Source organism: Tauraco erythrolophus, chromosome 2 (assembly GCF_009769465.1).
Source record: "Tauraco erythrolophus isolate bTauEry1 chromosome 2, bTauEry1.pri, whole genome shotgun sequence".
NCBI classification, from domain to species: Eukaryota; Metazoa; Chordata; class Aves; order Musophagiformes; family Musophagidae; genus Tauraco; species Tauraco erythrolophus.
Window position 1 is genome coordinate 79,419,469 of NC_141466.1, and position 16,253 is coordinate 79,435,721.

Sequence of the window (16,253 nt, forward strand, 5' to 3'; positions counted from 1 at the left end):
TTTCATGAAGCGTTACCTAAATATTTCATATCTTAGCATTAAAATAATTCAGCTAAGGGTATTTTGAAAGCACCTTTATTTGGGAATTTCACATTAAAATCAAATTCTGGAATATCTTGTGCTCACAGTGGGCCAATATGTTGTGCTGCATAATTACAGCAAACCGCCACCTGGTAGAGACCGGGACTCACAATCCTACATGCTCGCTGGGAATCTCCAGACAAAATAGCCTGAAAGATCAGACAGATGATGTTCAGTGGATGGGAAAGGAAGCCTGGCAAGCAACGGCTGTATATTTTGTACCACCTACTGGCAAGTTCGAGATCTGCATACATAAGGCAATAGAGGGAAAAGATGGGCTGGAGGCTCACCTGCAGCCCAAGTGAGCCAGGAGCCTTTCCAGGAACTCCACAACAAAAGACTTCAGCAGGGCGCCAGGTGATGCGCCAGGTTTTCCCGTTGTTATGCTCCACCTGTGCAGCAAAAAGCATTTCTAGGAAGGGATCAAATGAGTCTGCTGCAGAGCTGATGGTTTGCCTGAGAGCTTGTGACAAAGTCAGGTCTGAGCCCTGAAACTACAGTGAGGGGCACAGTCAGGGCCCAGGGGGCATGTGCTGATGAACAGGATCAGGTCTGGAAAAAATGACACCGCTGAGGTTCGCAGTGACTCAGCTGAGGCACTGGGACTACTTTTGGTTTGGTCTGACGGGTTCCTAGGCTGGCAGGGCTTCCGGATGAGTTTTATACTGGCAGTGGCGGAAAAGCAAAGTTAATATCTGGACGCTGCATCAGCCACCTGAGTACTGTAAGGACTGGGACTCCAGTCACAAACAGCTGAGGTTTGGCTGGAAGGTTGGAGGTTTGGGGATAGGCTTTGAGATGTGGGGGAGCAAAGCCTCCAGCCCAGGGCTACAGCTGGGACAGGCAGCATCCCCTGGGTTTGGAGCTGAAGTTAGGTTTTACAGCACTAGCTATAAACTTACAGTGAAACAGATTGTAGACAGAGGTTTAGAACATGTAGCTTTGTGGCTCAGTAAAAACGTTATTGCTGTTTCTTGTAAGAGGCCGCAGCCTTTGTGCCAAGCCAGCACCACAGCCTCAGGACCCGTTGGGCTTTCTCTGGACTTGCCTTGGCCTGCCAAAAAGATTTGGTTTTGCAAGTGGCAGCAATTATTTAACGACCAGGTGACTATTACCTATTTTGCTTTTGTATGATTGTATATAATTGTGTGGTTTAACTACGTCACATGGATTTTTGTAACTAAGAGACAGCAGTGACAAGTGTAGGTATTGTGTGCAGAATGGATTATCAGTGACCTTAGAATAAAATGCCACACAGAGGAGTAAAGGCATGGGATGGTAGCAGAGGCCTTGAAGCAACCAGCACAGGATGATATGGGAGGCCTCGGCACTATAAACAACCCTCAGTCATCCAACTGTAGCCTTGAGAGTTGGGTAAAAACAGTTTTAGGGATAACAAAGAGAACAAAGACATAACTGACTTAGGTAAAACACACCATAGGTAGTAAATTTGTATGCAATGTGGACTTGCAGACCAGTAAAGAAGTGTACTAACAAACATATAAAAGTGACCCCAAGCAGATCCTACAGTGAAGGGGAAAAAGCGTCACCAATATCAACATCATGCTCCTACTGGTGAAGGACTTACAATGCCAGCCTGAAGCCTGTCCCAGACTGAAGCCATCAAGCTTAGGACCCAGAGGGGCAGTGGAAAGTTAAACCAGAGAAACGAGTGTTACCAGAAAGTTTACATATCCATAATTTTAACTAAATAAAATTTGAACTATAATTTGAACTATAAGTCCTAGTATTATGTAAATGGACTAAAAAGTAGTTTGATTAGTTTGCTAAGACTTTGTTAAGACTAACAATAAGGTTTTTACTGTGCATATACAATGAACCTGGTCTGAAATGAACATCTTGAGCAGGTATTAAGATTTTCAATGTAGTAAAATGGCAGAAATTCATGCAACCTATTCTGTAACTGTGTGCAAGGAATTGTAACAATTTTTAGCCACACCAGCAGCTAAAGATGTATGTTTAAGGATGAATTTTGCTGGATCACATGGTTTGCAGGGCCAGGATTCCTAGAACTAGCTGAGCTGGAATTCAGGCTTGGACTAAGACTAGATATCTCACGCTCACTAGCCCTTGTCCTTGTGGGCGACTTTAACCTACCAGATGTCTGCTGGAAGTATAACACGGCAGTCAGAAAACAGTCTAGGCGATTCCTGGAGTGTGTGGAGGACAACTTCCTATCACAACTGGTCAGTGAACTGACTAGAGAAGGTGCTCCCCTAGACCTGCTGTTTGTGAACAGAGAAGGTCTTGTGGGAGATGTGATGGTTGGAGGACGCCTGGGGCTTAGTGACCATGAGATAATAGAATTCTCAATTCTAGGGGAAGTTAGGAGGGGGAGCACTAAAATGGCCAAGCTGGACTTTGGGAGAGCAGACTTTGCATTGTTTAGAAGTCTGGTTAATAAAGTACAGTGGGAGACAGCTCTCAAGGGTAAGGGAGCGCAGGAGGGCTGGTTACTCCTCAAAAAGGAAATTCTGGAGTCACAGGAGCGAGCTGTCCCTGTGTGCCAGAAATCGAGTCGCCAGGGTAGAAAACCGGCTTGGATGACCAAGGAGATTTGGGAACACCTCAAAAGAAAAAGGGAAATCTATAAGTCTTGGAAGAACGGGCAGGCATCCAGGGAGGACTACAGGGAGGAAGTTAGGGCATGTAGGGAGATAATCAGGGGGGCAAAAGCCCAACTGGAACTTAGACTAGCCTGCTCCGTAAAGGACAACAAAAAGTCCTTCTATAAATACATTAATAACAAAAGGAGAGCTAAAGATTACCTCCAGCCCCTACTGGACTCAGGGGGTACGTTAGTCACTAGGGATGAGGGCAAGGCTGAGGTCCTTAATGCCTTCTTTGCCTCAGTCTTTAATAATAAGGTTAGTAGTTCCCAGGTGAGCTGGCCTTCGGTGTCTGAGTGCAGGGAGGGAGAGCAAATCGTGATCCAAGAGGAAGGGGTCAAGGATCTGCTTCGCCAACTGGATGCCCACAAGTCTATGGGGCCTGATGGTATCCACCCGAGAGTCCTGAGAGAGCTGGCGGATGTCATTGCCAAACTCCTGTCCATTATCTTTGGACAGTCTTGGCTCACTGGGGAAGTTCCGCTGGACTGGAGGCTGGCGGATGTTACCCCCATTTACAAAAAAGGGAGGAAGGAGGATCCGGGGAACTACAGGCCTGTCAGTCTGACCTTGGTGACGGGCAAAGTCATGGAACAAGTTATCTTGAGTGCTATTAATGAGCACATACAGGTTAACCGGGTGATCAGGCCCAGTCAACATGGGTTTATGAAAGGCAGGTCTTGCCAATCAAACCTGATCACCTTCTATGATGGGGTGACCCGCCTGGTTGACAAGGGAAGGGCTGTGGATGTAGTTTTCCTAGACCTCAGTAAAGCCTTTGATAGTTTCTCATAGTGTTCTGGTTGAGAAACTGGTAACTGCTGGCCTGGATAGGCACACCCTCCTTTGGGTTAAAAACTGGCTGGATGGCCGGGCCCAAAGAGTGGTGGTAAATGGGGCTAAATCCGGCTGGAGGCCGGTCACCAGTGGGGTTCCCCAGGGCTCAGTGCTGGGTCCAGTTCTGTTTAACATCTTTATCAATGACCTGGATGAGGGGATTGAATGTACCCTCAGTAAGTTTGCGGACGACACCAAGCTGGGAGGCTGTGTCGATCTGCTCGAGGGTAGGGAGGCCCTTCAGAGGGATTTGAACAGACTGGATCGTTGGGCCGAGGCCAATGGCATGAGCTTTAATAAGGCCAAGTGCAGAGTCCTTCGCTTGGGGTACAAAAACCCCAAGCATCGCTACAGGCTCGAGAAAGAGTGGCTGGAGAGCTGCCTGGCGGAGAAGGACCTGGGGGTGTTGGTTGACTACCGGCTTGATATGAGCCAGCAGTGTGCCCAGGTGACCAAAAAGGCCAATGGGATACTGGCATGTGTCAAGAATAGTGTGACCAGCAGGAACAGGGAGGTGATCCTGCCCCTGTACTCGGCACTGGTGAGGCCACACCTGGAATATTGTGTCCAGTTTTGGGCCCCTCGCTTTAAGAGAGATATTGAGCTCCTAGAGCGGGTCCAAAGAAGGGCGACTAAACTGATCAAGGGGCTGGAAAATAAAACTTACAGGGAGCGGCTGAGGGAGTTGGGGCTGTTTAGCCTAAAGAAGAGGAGGCTGAGGGGAGACCTGATTACAGCCTACAAATACTTGAGAAAAGATGGTGGGGAGGTGGGGGAAGGGCTCTTTACATTAGTGATGGGTGATAGGACAAGAGAAAATGGGTATAAGCTTAGTCAGGGGAGATTCAGGTTGGATGTTAGGAAGTATTTCTTCTCTGAAAGGGTTGTCAGCCACTGGAATAGGCTGCCCAGGGAGGTGGTTGAGTCCCCATCCCTGGATGTGTTTAAGAAAAGGGTGGATGAACTACTTAGGGATATGGTTTAATGGGAGATTAGGGACGGTTGGACTGGATGATCTCTAAGGTCTTTTCCAACCTAGAAAATCTATGAAATCTATGAAATATGGCCTGACAGAATTTTAAGGAGCTTGAAGCAGAAGAGACCACTTGTCAAGCTTTAAGACTTCAGCCACCATGGACATTTTAACTAGAATTAGGTTTACAGCTGTTGCTAGGCTAGGGTTAATAGTGGAGTTTCTTCAAATTAGATGAACTGGATTTACATATGGGTCCAACAAAGACTGCCAAACTGGGTTTGTGGGGTGACTTCAGGGTGCTGGTTGATGAGAAGCTCAACATGAGTTGGCAATGTGCGCTGGCATCCCAGAAAGCCAACCGTATCCTCGGCTGCATCCAAAGAAGCATGGCCAGCAGGTTGAGGGAGGTGATTCTGCCCCTCTACTCTGCTCTCGTGAGACCCCGCCTGGAATACTGCATTCAGCTCTGGAGTCCTCAACACAAGAAGGACATGGAGCTGCTGGAGTCGGTCCAGAGGAGGGCCACAAAGATGATCTGAGGGCTGGAACACCTCTGCTATGAAGACAGGCTGAGAGAGTTGGGGCTGTCCAGCCTGGAGAAGAGAGGGCTCCGGGGTGATCTTATTGCAGACTTCCGGTACTTAAAGGGGACCTACAGGAAAGCTGGGGAGGGAATTTTACAAGGGCATGTAGTGATAAGACAAGGGGCAATGGCTTTAAACTGAAAGAGGGCAGATTTAGATTAGATCTAAGGAAGAAATTTTTCACTCAGAGGGTGGTGAGGCAGTGGAACGGGTTGCCCAGAGAAGTTGTAGATGCCCCATCCCTGGAAGTGTTCAAGGCCAGGTTGGATGAGGCTTTGGGCAACGTGGTGTAGTGGAGGGTCTCCCTGCCCATGGCAGGGGGGTTGGAACTAGATGATCTTTGAGGTCCCTCCCAACCCTAACCATTCTATGATTCTATGAATTAGACATCGGATGTTCTTTTAGGTTCAAGCCTTTGAATGCAGGTAATTGGAGGGGATTGTGTACGTACAGCTGTACTATAGAAATCTATCATGATGCTTAATTTATTCTCTCGGTTAAATTCACAGCAAGCTCTGAAAAAAACTGCTAAAAAGCTGTTGTTACCTTTTTATAACTGTAGACTCATTGGCTTGTCAGGATAAGATAATTCACAGCTAAAACCATCTTGGGGAAAGCTAGTCCATTGAACCATCTCTAAACCATACCTTTTTATAACCCATTTCATCCAGTTTATGTGTTATTTTTTTTTCCAAACATTTATGTCTCTGTCCCCAGATTCTAGTCACTTATTTACATTTGCACCAATTTTATATCAGTGTCATTGCTATGGCTATTACAGTTTAACCTTGCAGGTGCCTGATCAACATGCCCAGCACTGAAACAGTCCTGGGAGCTACTCCGTACACATTCAAATCTAATATGTGGTCACATTTCATTGTCCAGTTGCTGGTGAGCAAGAAAGTTAATTACTTATCCTAGTAAAAAGCAAACTGTCTAGAAAGCTTTTGTGCTGGGGAAGCTAGGCTAATTTTAAGCTGGGGACTTACAGAGAAAGCTGGTCTACAGCTAGATTCCTGATGAGCATAACCTGTATATGAGTGAGGTTAAAAGGGGCCTGGAAGCTTGGTTTTGTGGTTTACAGAGCAGGGACTATGCGGTTAATTCTAAACCTAAATCTGACTAGAAACAACTTTATTTTGTCATTGATTCCATCATGCACACCGTGCCTTTTAATCCATCAAACATGATTTCTTCTCACATCCCACCCTTCAAACAGCTCCAAGAGGTGGCAATGGTTTAAAAGAAAGCTTCTCAACTGAAGTTGCCACATATACATTTTATTTTCCCTGAAATTGTGTAACTTAACTTACACACTAAGATAGGAAAAAATCAGCCCTGCACCAGTAAATGCTTAAGATGAGTTTTCAATGGCCGACATTCCAGTAGGAAGAGGACATTTTATCCATCACAATGCACCATGCATTACCTGTGCATAGATCTGAAAGACTGTCATATACCAGTATTTGAAGCTAGGTCTCTGCACGGGCGTTGCTAATTTTACCTTTTCTAACCCAAACAGCAAGCAATGCCCTCTAGCTTCGCACCTTTATAAGGTTCAACCCCCTTTATTTTGAATAGCCTTAAGCACCACATATGGCACCTGCTTTGTCCCTCTTGTGCTCCGCAGCTGTGGTTGCCCTCTTCCTTCCTCCTGCCAATTGACTCCAATCCCCCTTGCCTGCTGCCCTCCTGCCCTTCACAGTCCCACCAGATCTTCTTGACCTCAGGCATTCTCCTTACATCTTCTGACATCTGGCCCAGCGCAGGCCCCTTTTGCCACCATTATTTCTGCTTCCTGGACCTTCATATTTGTCCCATGTAATCTCACAGGCTTATTCCTTTTATTCTCTCTTCCTTCTCCTCTTTCTGGAGCTTTCACTCTCTGAAAGATCACAGTCAAACAATAGCATCTCCACCTCACGCTCTCATCAGCTCTTGGCTTTCATGGACACTTGAACGTCTCTGCATTAGGCTCTACCGCTCTTTTTGAGAGATCTCCTTCTCCAAGACTTCCCAAATTGGTGTTGGGCTCTGAAGGCACCACCAGACCTTGCCGTCCCAGCCCAGCCTCCTGGGATTCTCCCCACTCTACCCACAGCCCAGGACACCATGTCAGCCCTTGGGGCTGTCAGTACCTGCCCCAGTGACTCTGGTGTCCAGCTCCCCACAGCCCTGCCCCGCCTGGCCACATGGGCCCACATACTGCCCCATCCTCAGCCCATCTCTGTTCCCAGGGAAGTGCCAGACCTTGCCCTGACAGACGCATGGGGAGCCCCCGGCAGCAGATGGCCCTTGCAATGCCCCAGCACATGGACGATTAGAGGGCTGCTTTGAGTGGCACCACAGCTCTTCCTGCTCTCTATGTTACCATCAACTTCTGGCTACCCAAATCCTCCACAACATACCTTTTTGGCTTTTCTTCCAGCTCTTTGCCACTCCTTATGCTCCACCATATTCATCTCTATCATGCTGACTTAGGGCTAAACCTGTCCGCAAGTGTTTCCTCTCATGCTGGGAACTTCAGGCATGTGCAGGCATTTGCAGAAATGTGAAGACAACAGCAGGCCCTTTCACTACTGTAACTACTAGAGGCTAAAATAAAACCTGCATTTTTCTTACAGAAAGTATTTTCCTTAGACCACACATCCTGCACCAGTTCCAGAGAGGAACAGTTTGGTGACAGTGTGCCTGATCGACTCCGAGCAACGGGAGTTGTGACCGTAAGATCTGTTTCTAAAATAAATGATACGGAAAGGATGAAGGCAGGTGTCAAACTGGAGGAGCTGAAGCGGTACAAGACGACCCTGGAATTGCATTGCTCGAAACAGATGGTCAAAAATAAAACAATCCTTCTCACTGCCCAGACAAGTAGTACAATACTAGCAAGCTAACTCTGACACATAGGGTTGTGCACCTAGCAGGGGAGGGCCAAACAGAACAAAAAAGCTGAAAGCACAGGTGGATAAAAGTTTAAATTAATTTTAGTGAGAGAGATGAAACAGTCCCACGTACACTTTATTCCATAGACGCCCCACGCCTGTATGCATTGTGTGGGAGTGTTGTATGCAAGGCAGCTTTGTAGTGATGTTATTCGGATGAAAGCGACATTTCCCCAGCACTCGAGCTTGCCTTGTCTTAGCTACTTCTCTGGTTGCTCCCCTGGCTACAGAAAGCCAGGGAAAACATTCCTTCAGTGGCACATCACCACCTTGTGGAGAAGTTTAATTAGTGCAGCTCTCTTAGTTTCTTGGAGGAAAAGCTGGCTGGCCGAAGTCATTTAGCTTCAGCTTCAGTTGGAGTCTCAGTGAATTTTAGGTAGTCTGTGGTCTTGTCTATACTGGGGAACTGATCTGCATAGCTGCAAGAGTCATTCTGGTACTATCATTTAGCTATTCTGGAACAGCTTCTTTTCAGATTACAGGAATTTTTTCAGGAACAGCAAAAATGTTACACATTACACTGGAACAGCAAAAGTGGTCAACTTTTCTAAACTAACAGGCCTAATTGGGTGCAATTCATATGCTGAGATACTGGCCCAGATCGACGAAGCACTGCCATTGTCATCAGCAGAAGCTAAGGCAATATGCAAATGTTTAAAATAAACCACTTCTTCCTATGGTATTCTGATTTTTTCTGGCACACTTTTATCTTTGCCCTAGAGCATGGAAATTATACAAACTCTAACTTCCACAGAGGCAACATTGTTGAACTCGCCTGTAAGGTGTCATGATGACTTTCAGTATTCTAGGCAAAATTCTAGGCAGAAATAACTTAATGGATATAGGACTTATTGTTCATGTTGAAAGGTATTCAAGTTCTAGCTCTATTTAATTCAGGTAAGACATTGATCCTTGGTCTCTTACTTTACCAGGCTATTGGATACTTTAAGTTTCTCTCAATATCTCTGTTGAAGTTATTTTGTTTTTACATAAATGTAAACAGGCACTGACAGGAGCTGGGCATGCCTTGCTGAGAGCTGGCAGGATGAAAGTCCTCATCAGTGCCTGCCCACAATACTGCATCTGCAGTGTTGGACTGTGTGGATGCTCAGGGTTCAAGTTTCCTCTTAGCATCAAACATGCCTGACATCTGAATATCAGTTTTCTGCTTCCTAGGAGTACACCCTGGGTATCAAGCTGTGAGATATTTAGGGGGTCTCTCTCCTGTTCTTTACACTTTCTCTCTCTCTCTTTTTTTTTTTTTTTTTAATTGGAAAGACTGTGATTTATTTGCCATGGAGAACAGGGAAACTTGAATCTCAAGCAAAGAGAAATGCCAGGAGAGAAAAACTATTTCTTGTCCAGGTCTATAGCTACAATAGCTACAAAATTATAGAGCAGCCTAGAATAATTATAATCTAACAGCTTCCAGCCTAGGCAATCCATTTTTTGTTTCTCTAAGCTAAAACATAAATTATCAAGAGCATTTTCTGCAGAAGCAGTAGAAAAACCCTGTTATTCAGTCCAAACCCACATGATTTCCTGACTGGTGCACTGAAAATAAGCTGAAAGGCAGCAAGACTACAGAAAGCCTTTCAAAAGCGTTCACATTGAATAGGGACAACCCCAAAAGCCCATTGGGAAGTTTTCTTTATCAACTGTGGCAAAGCCCTGCGTGCTCCTAACAGAACTCTGCTACTCTATCAATCAAAGTGACTGAAATCCACTGCAAAGCCAATTCCGCAACTCCGATGGCTGGAGTAATTCAGCATGAACATAATTGCTTTTACTTAGGGTTATAATTAGGACCCATTTGACAAATGTCGCTCTAGCTAGGCCAAGGATAATGATCAGGATGTAATGAGTTGTGGGATCCCTACCTTCTGGGCCATGGCTCCCTGCATGCTGAGGAGAGAGCTGCATTCCCCTTCATGGTATTCTTCTTTACATTCACGGCAGAACACAAACTGGAAAACAAACCAAAGCACACAAGTCATAAAAACACATTAGGGATATAGACAGCAGGTTACAATCATGAAGAGTCATACAGCAGATGATCTCTTGCCCTTCTCATCCCATTAAATTCCCATAATCCTCCTAATTGCTCATCTTATTATACACTCTGATCATTAACACAAAAATTTTGCTGTTATTATTATACATTTCATCGGTGAAGTAGCATAAATGACATTATTAAAAATCAGATTTTGCTACATGGTCCATTTAGATACTTCTGGGTGTGTTTCTCCTACAGCGAAATCTGTTTATACACGAAGGGTGCTGGCTGAAACAAGCAGTTCTGCTTTATAGTGTTTGCTAATGGAAATAGTCTGTTCATAGGCCTGAATCAAATGCATTCTCTACGGAAAACTGTTGCTGACTTTGCTAGGGGATGATCACTTTATATAGGTCATATGAAATACCATTTTCTAGAAAATTATATCCTTGCCATAGACTTCCATAGAAAGGTTTAAAAAGATCCATAGAAATAACACAATGATAGGTTGCTTAACATAGGTTTTAGGGGACTGTCTCTAGGTCTTACTGAATTTCTAGCAATTTTTCTGGTTTCATCTTCCTTAAATCATGTTGCTCTTTACATAAGGCTTCATTGAAAAGTAATGTCTTTTGCAGAGGAGTAAAACAATTGTCCCTACCTCAGTCTGAGCTGCCTCTGCCACCTAAACTGGTTCATATGTATCAAGTTTGATGCCTTTTTTTTAAATTCTAAAATGAAGATATCTGTCTTGACATGTGTCAAAATCTTTGACCCATCAATGCTGCATTAAATTCTGTGTCCTTGCTGGTAAGGGGAAAAGTCAATAACATAAAATGGCTCTTTTATGCTGTTTTAAAGCTATGCTGTCTGGATGCAGCTCCAGACTCCAAAAGACCTCTCAGTGGTAAACCATTCTGACTGGCATTATAAGCAAGACTGATAAAACAGCCTTGATTTTTAGATACAGAGCTGCATTCACATGTAATGAATAAAGGATATCAGGAGGACATGACACTAGAACATTTGTCTGCCACACATTCCAGCTTTTCCAATTTCATTTTGAACTCTTTCAAGCGGTATTGTCACTTTCCTAAGAAGCACTGAAAATCGTATTTCATTGTCATGCTAAAGAAACTGCACTTTTATGAAAAGAAGCATTGTGCAAGTCCAAAAGGATTGATCCTGTTATTCAGAAAGTCAGAGAAATTTGGAATGGAGGAGTGGAGTGAGCGTTCTGACTTCCAGAGATATCAAACCTAATCACTTGTTTGCTTTCTTGTCACTTCTCTCCACTATTTTGTCAATAATTTAAAATGTTTTATTTTACTTCAACTAACACTGATGTATTCTCTTGCAATTTTTAGCAAATAGTTTAACAATGGAGACACTTTGGCCAGGTATCTTGTAAGCTAAGCTGCGTTATTATCACAGAGCATCATTTAAATACAACAACAATACTACAGTAGTGGTCAAAAGTTTAAGCCATGTTGAACACTGCTCAAACACATATAGAGAGGTACTCTCTGTCTGGATACCCAAATATCTCAAAGACTTGTTATCCCTTAACAATTAAGGTTACGGGCAGGTTTAACTGGATTTCCTACTGTGTGTCCTATTCTCTTTTTCCTTTGTGACATTACTTCTTCATAAACATGTCTGGCTGAAAACATTTGTCTGAAAAGCTTTTGCATACTCTTGCTTTATCACTGCCTTATCACACAACGCCTCTGCTTGTTTTCCTCACTCCAGCCTCTCTCATTTTTCCCATGCAAGTGCAATTTTAAAGCTTTCACAAATATTGAAAAGGGGTAAATACTGAAGAAAGGGAAAAAAAAACAGGGCATATGCTTTGCAAAGGCATTCCAGCTGTTTCACAACATAGTTTATGTGGTGCTGCTATTCATTATAAAAACCAAATTCATAAACTCATGATGTATTATTTAAAGATGTGAAATGCATTTTCTCATTATAAAGGCCACTTTTTATACTTACATTTAAAATAAAGAAATCCTCAGGATCAATGTTACTAATGTTTTCCCCATAGGCTTACTGTACTGGAAACATGCATGAGCATGTAACTGGGCCTTTCACTAACAATTGTATGTCCTGCAAGTGAGCCCGTGAGTGAGCCTGCCACATCCTTGTAATGAAACAAAGCCTGATATTTTTTTTTTTTTTTTTTTTTGGTGAGACAGGAGACTCTTTTCACATCTTGTTAGATAATGGATGAGATGTAAAATCAGTTCTGTGGCAAAAGAACACCCCGGAGGCTGATCGGTTTGTCGGAATAAATAGGCATCTCCCAACAGAAAGGCATTAAGCACTCCCTTTTTATGGCAAAGCATGCATCATAAAGAAAAGGCATGTCACTTACAACAAAGAGCTGTTTGTGATAGTTTTATTCGTTGTTTACATTCAGATATGAAAAATAGAATAAAGTTTCAGTAATAAAATACAGCAACTGCAAAAATGCTGTCAGTTAGCTTGTATTTTGTGGCTTCATTAATATTAATACAGTTATTTTGCCCTTGGAAAGAAAAGGATTTAAGTCGTTCAGTCAGGATTTAACACTTTTGCATGAATTTAATATTAGTAAGTGTTTAAAATTACTCTAAGTAGTGTAATTACTAATAATAGTCACACTTTCTTTCCCTTCATTTGCAAAAAAAAAAGACTGGCAGATCACTGTGATAATACAAACAGCGTATAAGCTTTCTATGTCTTTGTGTATTTTAACACTTACTGTTGTTACCCTTGAAAGATTCTTCAGTTGGCAAACAACCAACACAAAGAATATATCCCAAAGGTTCCAAACCTACCCTCTAGGTTTATGCATTCAAAAGAGGATTAGCAGGGAAATCCCCAAAGCACTTAAGGGATTTAGGTACTGGAAATTAATATAACCTGTGTGTGTGCTATCAGAGGCTTTTGAATATCTGTAAAAATGTATGAGATAGGCCGAAGCAGAAATCCTGACCAAATCCAAGTGACCTCAGAATAGGAGGTATTAAAAACCTCAAAAAGGATCAAGATTCTGTTTTTAAAATCATCCTATCTTTATGATGATTCAAACAAAAGGTAAAATCAGATCAAACTCTGGTCAGCTCTGTGGAATTCAAATCCCATAGATGACATCTGCGGTGCCAAGAGTGATGCTGAATAAAAACTAGGATGGTGAAACCAAGCTGTAGTCTCAGTTATTCCTGACTGGCCCATTTATGATGTTTTAAGTGTTTTAAGTTTGGAAGTGGGAGCAGAATGTAACTGGTTTTTTTTGGATGAAATGAAAATGAGTTTGTCACATGCTATGCTGGTTGTTTTTTTGGAAACAAGATTTTGCCATTTCCTTCTTCACAACATTTCAAAGATCTGCTTTCCCTTGGATTAAGCACCACAGCTCTCCTTCTCTCTCTTGCCTATTGCAAATGCCTTTTCTTTGGTCTCTGACAATTATCTCCCTACAGTGCTTATAAAATATTACTGTTAAAATTATCTTTCTTCCAACTTCAGTATAATACTCCCATTCTTTAATCCCTACACAAGGCTTCAAGTTTGAACTCCCTACTGGTATTTTAAAGTTACACTTCACCTCAGATATTCCTTTGCTTTTTCACCCTTACCTCCTCCCATGTGTCTACACGGCAGAATGAAGACAAGGGTGCAGGGAGGTAGTCATGGCTAAGGTTTAATCTGCAGCACCGTAGGTGCACTGCTAGGGACTTCTGTGTGAGCTAACAATTCAAGCACATACCCAGATTTCTTACCAGACTTTTGCAATCCATGCTGAAATCTGGACAGCCACATCTTCACTTCGGCAGTTATCACTCTTAGCTAGACTGACGACAGACTATATATGATATATGGTTTGGCCAAAGTGTATCTTCCAAAACAGACATTCATATCCAGATTAAAGACATCAGGTGAGGAAAGATGCACTCATATCTTTGGTACAACATTTTAATAGCTGTTCAAAATCACTGGTAAAAATTGTATCTAATGTCTACTTTGACCCTTTCTGGTTTCAGCTTCCAGCCACTGCTTTCTCCTTCACATTTCTCCGCTAAAATAAAAGAGTCTTTCAGTATCCCATATTTTCTTCCTGTGAAGGTACTTATGTGCTGCAATCAAGATACCTCTGAATCTTCTTTAACCTAAACAGAGAAACTCTTAAGTTTCTCACTGGTTAAGCCATTCCTCCTCCCTCTCTCCCCCAGTCCCAAATCATGTTCATGGCACTTTTCTGGAGACTGTCTTGTTTTTGGCATTAGTTATATTTGACTAATCTTTGTATCATTGCTGTGCAGTCTTTATATTTACTTCTGGATAACTGTCAAGTATTGAATCGTGACAGGTTTGCTGTCAGTCCCTGTTGAATGCTGCTAGCAATACCCTGCTACACAGAGATTCTTCACAGAAAACATTACTTTCTGTGATCTGCCAGTTCTTAATCCATATGACCACAGCCCAGTGAGGCATTTACACTGCATCATCTGATAGCGAAGAGAGAATGCTGCTGCAGAGACTCTAACGATGTCAGTTGGAACTCAACCCTTAAAGCCTTTTATTGATATATTATGGTGATGGTTTCCTTATCAGAATATTCTGTAGTTTGAAGTCTTACAAAATATTAAATTGATTTTGTGCAATTACTTTTTCTTATCAAACTTGTAATATCATCATAGAATGAAATCAGTTTCTCCTGATATGACCTGTCGTCATTGAGAATACATTGACTAGCAATCTTATCAAAATGGTTTTGACTTCTCTGTTCTTTTACCTTTTTTTCTTTGATCTTCCCTCATTCAGTGCAGGCTGTCTGGACCCTTCAGTGCACATGGGAAACATGAAAATTAAAGCTACTGAATGAAGTCAGGATCAACTTCATCAGTACTGAAGCTTTCTGCCAGTAGTGCAAAACCAGTATGCAAGAGACGCAAAGGTTCCTTGAAACCATAACTATATGAACAAAGAAAAACAATACAAATCTTCTCATCTTTCATTTAAAATATAGGCCTTACAAGTTTTATCTTGCCTTCTCAGGTAAACATCTACTTCAAGAAATCAACCTTCAATGCCTCTACTCACTTTTTCCTGTAAAATCAAGTCCAAAACCAAACTAAGAGAGTACTACATTATAATCATAATTCATGCTAAGGGTGAAATAAACCACAGCTGACAGGTGTTAATGTTATTATTTAATGAGCTGCCAGAAGATGCACATTCAGTGCTATTATAATGTGTGAAGACTAGAGTATATAGAATACAAGGGAAACCGAGTACAATCTAAGATATATATGGAACTAGAGAGACTTATTTTTATATCTTCAAAACCCGTTTGGCTATATATTACACATCAAAGCAAAATCATGTAGCATTGTAAGACACTTGCATGGCTTTGATCACTAGAGCATTGGAGCATCTTGAAATTGTAAGTGAACCTCTCTCACCATAATCCTGTGAAGCAGCAAATTACTGTTTTAGTGACTGGAGCCTAATTCATAGAAATCCATGGCCACATATCCCTAAAATTTGAGGAACTTCATTAAGTTGATGTGGAAACCCAAATGCCATTGAGAATCCACACCAATGAGACTTGTCCAAGATCACATAGCAGCACTCTGAGGTAGATTTCCAGTTTTGAAACATTGGATTCCCCACTAATCATCTCAGATCATTCCTCAAAAGAACGGCACCCTGGTTTCATAAGGTCAAAACTTAGCTTAATAAAGGTAATCAATGAAGTATTTCCATGCTTTTTGTTGGTAAATGAAAATATGACAGAAGAATGCAAATAAGTAGTCACTAATCACACCAAAGCTCCTATGAGTTCTAATCAGCAGATGTTTATATTGAATACAGAAAATGTATAGGTGTTTGGTTTTTTATCAGACTAGCAGGATTTTTCAACTAGGTTTTTTGGTGGTGTGGTTGTTTTGTTTTGTTTTGTTTTGTTTTGTTTTTTTCTTTTTTTTTTTTTTCAACCTGGAGAGCATTTCATTAAATAGTAACACAAAATTTTCTTCTCTTCAGCTGACAACATGATCATCTGGTCATAAAAGCCCCTTGAAAAAGTAAAATATTGTAAGGCACGAAGTTTCAATTCTAAATGAGATTTTGTAGTCAAACTATAGGCTGCTGATTGGAGCAAGGATTTATATTGAAAATATGAGCGTGCCTTAAGGGAAATCAAAGCTATAGAATGGC

General features: G+C 42.2%; 1 protein-coding gene across 1 annotated transcript in view; it reads right to left on the minus strand.

Moving 5' to 3' along the window:
• Positions 1–16,253, minus strand: part of PRKN (parkin RBR E3 ubiquitin protein ligase) — a 796,707-nt gene that overhangs the window by 10,228 nt on the left and 770,226 nt on the right. Inside the window, exon 10 of the mRNA XM_086626845.1 lies at positions 9,931–10,017. Within this exon, the coding sequence (XP_086482971.1) occupies positions 9,931–10,017 (87 nt within the window). The remainder of the gene's footprint in view (positions 1–9,930; positions 10,018–16,253) is intronic.